This window comes from Heterodontus francisci, chromosome 4 (genome assembly GCF_036365525.1).
Source record: "Heterodontus francisci isolate sHetFra1 chromosome 4, sHetFra1.hap1, whole genome shotgun sequence".
In the NCBI taxonomy this organism is placed as follows: Eukaryota; Metazoa; Chordata; class Chondrichthyes; order Heterodontiformes; family Heterodontidae; genus Heterodontus; species Heterodontus francisci.
This window is the reverse complement of record NC_090374.1, coordinates 42,910,658-42,917,687: the sequence shown is the minus strand read 5'-3', so window position 1 is coordinate 42,917,687 and position 7,030 is coordinate 42,910,658. Positions and strand designations below refer to the sequence as shown.

The following is a 7,030-nucleotide window of genomic DNA, read 5'->3' as shown; positions in this document are numbered from 1 at the left end:
CACTTCATACCGTTCACATAACAATGGGTACTGCTCAGATAATACTGCAACCATAAAGTGCTTAGTGCAGTATAGTAATTACTTGAAGATTAAAAAAGAGCACAAAATGTGGTCGAATAAAGTAAGTGATTGAAATTTTTTAATAAACCACAATAGGAACATATAGAAGCAACTTGCATTTTTGTAAAGTGAGTGGATTTATAAATCAGTTTCAGTTGTCAGTGGGACAGAGCGATTTTGAATGACCATTTAAGGTTTCTTATACAACCAGACTGCCTCCATTCAAACTAAAATTGTACAAAGTAAATCAGACTGTGAAGAGCATTAGTTTACCCTAATTACCATAGTTTACGTCAGAAACCATTGAATTATTTACAAAATGTGGAATGTTGAACAAATGCAGCTCTTTTCAAACATCATTACAGACCTGCTCAATTAAAAGGCAATGGTTCAAAATATATCAGGAATACAGTGTTCCTATGGGGATCGAGTTAAGTACAGTGGCTACTCCTGGTTCATTTTAAATTGGTTCTAATCAAGGAAGTGTTCAACTATATACAAACTTTAGAAAAATCAAGTCCACAAGAAATCATCTAAATAAATAAGTTACATAATAAATATGAGGGAATGTTTAAGACTTTTCAATTTATTTTCTGGTTTACATACACAGCTGAATTACACCTTTCATGTATTGGCCATCAACAGCGATCGAGCAGTTACTTAAAGCACTACTGGCTTTATATCAAACATCAACTTCGTAAACCGGCTATCACACAAAAAAATATATTTTTTAACCATTATGTAAAACAAGGTAAAAATGAAACAGAAACTGATTACTTTGAAATCAAACTTCTTTCCCCAAAGTCAGAAATGTTGCAGGATATGGCTTACTAAAGACAAGTGAGATTGTGTTCTATTTTTGACAAGTAGCTGACATCACATCCATTGTTATGATCTAATCCATCCATTAGAATTATTGACGTCGGTTTAAATTTGGCTTCAAAATGGTTTCTCCAGATTACATGAAATCAATCAATTCCAGAAACTGAAAATTTGTGAAGTAAACGTGGAATTAATAAGCTCTTCTTTACCCACCAAAATGTAATTTGAAAGTGCAAACATGTTCAAACAATGGTACTTTTATGATCACCAAGTCCATGAAAGGCAATTCTAGCTTGAAAGAAAACATTTTACAAACTTCAATTCATACTAATCGGCTATTACATTGAAATATAATTTACTCTTTCTGTATAAATTCTGCTACAGTATTACCAAGCAGTTGAACAGTATTATTCCCCACCAGGTCAAATAATTTCTTCAGTTTTTTTAAAACTGTTTCCACATTTTAAAAAACCATGCCTTAAACAGTGGGTTGAAATCTTTTAAAATTAAAAGTGTAGTCAGCAATCAATGCAACTTGTGACCTTGCATCAAATTTAAAAAAAAGAGAAAATCTTTGAAGTTCTCAACATACACAACAAACTTTGATACGATTTACCTAAATGGGAATGCTGCTACAGAATACCAGTGATCAAGAAACATGAAGCCATGAGCTGCTGCAACATACAGAAAATACCAAAGCAGGGTTTTGTTTTGCTTATGTACACACTATTTATGCTGAACCCTTAGAGCAACTTTACTGATAAATTTGGTTCCAATGGTGAGGAAAATAGCCTTTAGCACCGTCATAGGAGCATTTAAAGAGTTCATTCAAATAATAATTATTTTTTTTTTAAAAAAGAGTGTGAACATTTTATAAAATAAATCAACTGATTTAATGCTTATGTCGGTATAGAAATTTTACAGGGACTTGAGAGTTTAAAAGGTAAGCACATTACTAAATTCATAAAACCAGTTTTTTTTTTCTTCTAAATATACATACAGTATTGCTTCTGTGCACAGTTTGAATCTGTATTAAAAACTTAGTTCTTGGTTTCCTATGGCACTTTCACTGTGATACACAAAGTTAACCAGTATGCATCAGCATTGTTAATCATATCCATTTTTAGTAAAGATAGAAAGGTTTTTTTTTTAAAATGCTGGCCAAATGCACTAGAAATGATAACAGTGTAATAAAATAACATTCTCATACAGGAATAGGCAGCATTACCACAATCTTCTCTCTTTGTAAAAACACTAAGAAACCCTTTAATAACTTCCTTAAGAATCCAATTCACATTTCAGAACATTCTTATGGTAACAGACCATCTCAGACAGGTTTCATTTGTTCTTCCTTTCCCAATCCAACTTTGAATAAAAACTTCTCCATCATTAAACCACACTATCACACACTTACTTTGGTATAACCTAGTCCCATATTCAGTTTTACCACTTACTCCAGCAAGGTCACTTTATTGTATATGCTCAAACCACTCACCTACCCATTCGTCTAAACAATATACACACATCCATTTTCCAGCTCCTGTACATCTTACCCAGAGGTTTCAGCGTTTAACAATTATACAAAGATGATTAAAAATAAAGGCATACATCTATGGAACAGATAGCCCTGCCACCTGTCCATGAGCTAAAATCAGGCTCACTACTCAAGCCTTGTACAATTTATTTAGTAATGTATATTATCCAAAAATAAAACCTAAAATCTGTACAGAAAAGCACACAGGTTTGTTCATATTAAGAGTGATTTTGATGTTTACTATATTAATTCTTCACCCTGCATTATTTGCTTCTATAACCTATTTCAGTCCCTGCATCCACACCCCTACCATTATACAGAGTGGTTGTGCCCCTTATACCAAAGCTCTACATTGCCAATACATTACTTTACAGCCTAAACTCATCTGACCATTTTAGCAGTCCATTGATCCCTTTCCCAACTCCCAGTAAAAAGTGATATTAGCTGCATTTTTTGCTATGGAATTACTTTAAAAAAAAACTGATCACAATGGTAGATTTCTTCTTTTCGTCCATGATTCACATCATTAGGATGCAACTTCCCTCAGGATAATTAAGTCCACTGCATTCTGGAAGGTTTTTAATAGTGACACTGCTTGTCCATGCTCAATATTAATGAAACTGTACCCATTAGCCTGTAAAAGAAGTATATCTATTAACAGTATTTTTAAAAAGTACAAACAAAATTAAATCCAAAACTACAAAAATCAAATCTATTCACCAGCAAAATTATGATTCTGCAATTCTACTGAAACAATACAAGCAGGAGTCGGCCACTTGCCCTTTCAAACCTGCTCCATCATTTAACATTATTGTTGTAGCACTTCTTTACTCTTACATTCTATCTCTAATAAATACCATTTGCTTTCCTCATAATAGATTCCAACCTTTTGCCTACTGATGTCAGGCTAACAGGCCTATAGTTGCCCATTTTCTCTCTCCCCCCTTTCTTGTTATGTTTGCTACCTACTAATCTGTGGGATCATTCTAAAATCTAGGGAATTCTGGAAGATTAAAAACCAACACATTCACTATCTGTTAGCCACCTTTTTTAAACCTTCAGATGTACGCCATCAGGTCCAGGGGAATAATTGGATGTGGAAAGGATGTTTCCTCTTTTGGGAGAGTCTAGAACTAGAGGGTCACTGTTTAAAAATAAGGGGTCACCCATTTAAGACAGAGATGAGGAGAAATTTTTTCTCGGAGGGCCATGAATCTTTGGAACTCAGCTTCCACCACCTTTTGAGGAAGAGAGTCTTTGAATATTTTTAAGGCAGAGGTAGATAGATTCGGTGGAAAAGCCTGTCACTCTAGAATTGGCCTTTATAGCCACTCCAGGTGCTGCTTCACAAACCACTGACCACCTCCAGGCGCGTATCCATTGTCTCTCGAGATAAGGAGGCCCAAAAAGAAGATAGATTGATTCATGATGAGCAAGGGGGTGAAAGGTAGGTGGGAATGTGGAGTTGAGGTTTCAATCAGATCAGCCACGATCTCATCGAATGGCGAAGCAGGCTCGAGGGGCTGAGTGGCCTACTCCTGCTCCTAATTTGTATGCTTGCATACTGTCGACAAACATTTTAGATAGAGGGTTTTGATCTATTACATGACTTACTGCACCTATTTACTAATGATAATCAGAAGGTGGTTTGAAACAATTTTGCCAATTCATCTAGGTAGGTAGCTGAGAACACAGGCTTCCTAGCAGCACAGCAAGTTTATCCAAGGAATACCTTAGCAATTAAGACCAAGAAGGTCCCAGGTTCAACCCTGTGTTGGGTTGATTCAGCTCGGTTGAAGCAGCAGTGGGCATTTGGTTTCAGCACCTCCAGTTTAAGGAGGGGAAAGAAACTGGGCATACTGCTCCTTCCTGTTCTCAGTCTAGAGACACCTGTTGCTACATAAGTGGATGTCAGTTGAGGACAGGATTGGGCTTGGCTATGGTGCCTCCACTGATAAAATAGTCCAGTAACTCACTGATAAGGTTCAGGCAAGAATGGTGGCCACAGGAGTGGGTGACTGGCCCTTGTGAAATTAGAATCCGGCAAGTACTTTGGAAGAGGCAACCAATAACTTAGTTTGTGGTAATCAGAAGAAATTAAACTACTACTTTGGTAGAAAAGTGTCGCCACGATTCTCATAGTTGGATTTATAAACACAGGGTTAAAGCCGTTTACATGTTAATGTGATTTACAAAATAAATCGAAGTAAGGGGATTCCGGAGAAATCTGTTGATAGATCTACATCTTGGTAATCATCGACAAGTCACACAGCAACAAGAAAGCAAAACCAGGATATCAAATGGAATTGCAGATGCCAATTGAAAATAAACAACTCTGTGGTCAATGTACTTTAGCACTGGTTAAATTGGTGCTATTTTAATACTAATTCAGGATCTTGAAGATTTTCCACAACAGCAGAAATGTAACAATGCTAATGCTAAGCTAGTAACAATAAACAAAGTAACCACTGCAAAATAATTTTTAAAATAATCTATTGGCAGAGAGAAAATGATTATGTTTAACATTTAGAAATGACTTTAAGGCAATAAATAATAAACAAATTGCAACATGTGGAGCACACATGAAAGCATGCACAATAGAGAATACAAGGAGTATTAGAGAAAGAGATTGTGTGCGCAAGGGAGGAGGAGAGAACAAATGAGAGCGGGCGTGTGAGAGCGCAATTTTTTTTTTTAAAAAGACTGTGTGGAGATCAGAGAATTGAGTAAACTTAATAAGAGTTACCTGAATTATTTTATCTCCAGGCTGTATCAGTTTTGAAGCTGGCCCTTCTGATTGAACTCTGGTTACAAATATACCCTAAATAATGAATAAATAAACATTAAGAGGTGTAAAACATATTTTCCTATAATCTTTATTATTTACAAGGAAACACACTAATAGATAGTGATTATGGTAATAAACTTACAACATTGATAATGTATAGACTTTTGAAGACATCATGGGAATTCTAATTAAAATAAGGTTCAGTGATTTTGAAAATTTACTGTAATTACTTAAATTACTAAAAGTTAACATGCGGCTGTCTCAAGCTTTATTTTCTTCTGAAGTAGTTAATGTCTCTAGTTAAAGTAATAAGATAGTTAAATACTCACATTATCATCAGGTCTGAAGGGGTTCCCTCGACCTCCAATACCTCCAGATATACTGAAACCCAGCTCAGGATTCTTATCTATTCTAACATGCATCTGGAAAGGTAGAACAAAGGAAACAACTTAATTAAATTGAGATTTGTGCTATTGTTTAACTTGGCGGTTGTAGCGAGTGGGGGGGGGGGGGGGTGCGGGGGGAATGAGAAGGAAGGAAAAACAAGAAGTAGATTAAAATGGTTTTCATCATTTGTACCTCTAGGTTCTGGGCACAGGTCCTGCCTGCATACTGGGAATGAAAATCTGCTTCTCTCAAAAGAGATAATGATCCTAATTATAGGACAATTTGGCAATTTCAACTCAATTCCCACTGGACAGAATTTTTCAAACACATGGATTTTCCACAATTTTCATAAGTATTTCAAAGCAAATTTTACTGACAGGACAGTTGTATGGTTTATGTTAAATTGTCAGCTTGGCTTTGCTGTTAGTACTCTCATCCTCGAGTTGGCAAGCTGTGGGCTAAAGCCCAAAGAAAGATCTGAGCATTGGGAATGAAGTGTTGCATTGTTAAAGAATTCTGTCCTTTAGATGAGACATCAAACCAAGGATCTTACCACCCTGATGGTTTAGATGGATATTAAACATCCCACGTGACTACTCAAAGGGAGATCCTACAATGAGTTCTTACCTCTTGCTGTACAATATCACGGCCTTGTCTCATCAGATGGTTTGTTGATACACCTTGTGTTGGACAGTATGGAGGTTGGTGCGATACTTTTAGCATTAAGTAATCTATCAGCTGCTCCCTAGAAGGATGCCTCCTAACAGTTGCTTGGGACATTGTGTGGTGGAGTTGGCTGCAGTTTATCGGAACTCTTGAAGGTTGGTACATCTGGCCATTTGTCAAAGGCACCTGGGTACCAAAGTAATAATAAAAAGTTCAACATTCTTATTTCAAACGTAGAGTTTTAAAAAATTTATTAATCCATTTCTGATCAAGTTTGAGTGTTATGGAAATAGACAACTCAGCCCTTACTCCACCATCTTGGGTCTGTTTATGGACCCAATCTGAGTCATTTTCATCTTTCTCTATCCTGAATCCATATTTCTTAACTTGAGAACTGATCCAATCCCCTGCTGAAATCTACAACTTGGTATTTATTGCACTAGGTGGCAGTCTTATACAGCAGACAACTTTATACAAGACCAGATGAAGTGTTATTTACCAAACAAATCATTGTGAATAAAAAGCACAGAAACAAGTCACTAGAAATATACAAAGGAAGCTTTGTGACATTTCTCCTTTTTACTTGTGTGGAAAAAAGCCTCAGCTCCATTCTCCTGGCAGTTACAAAGCTAATTGGGGGCTCAAAGATGTGCGAGATTGTGGAAATAAACTCAGATTCTTCCTTTCAAATGGTACTTTGTGCTCCAGTGTACAAGATTAATTGAATATTCCTAATGCAGTCTGCTGTAAATAATTTTGTAACTTTTTTGAAA

The 7,030-nt window shown here is 36.1% G+C and overlaps 1 protein-coding gene across 3 annotated transcripts in view; it reads right to left on the bottom strand.

Moving 5' to 3' along the window:
* Positions 1-625: 625 nt before the first annotated feature.
* The window catches only part of erbin (erbb2 interacting protein), a 287,800-nt gene continuing 281,395 nt past the window's right edge, over positions 626-7,030 (bottom strand). For all 3 annotated transcript variants that reach the window (XM_068029426.1, XM_068029428.1, XM_068029427.1), the window contains 4 exons: positions 6,219-6,443; positions 5,534-5,626; positions 5,163-5,237; positions 626-3,050 (listed from right to left, as the gene is read on the bottom strand). In XM_068029426.1, the coding sequence (XP_067885527.1) occupies positions 2,943-3,050; positions 5,163-5,237; positions 5,534-5,626; positions 6,219-6,443 (501 nt within the window). In that variant the 3' untranslated portion in view covers positions 626-2,942. The remainder of the gene's footprint in view (positions 3,051-5,162; positions 5,238-5,533; positions 5,627-6,218; positions 6,444-7,030) is intronic.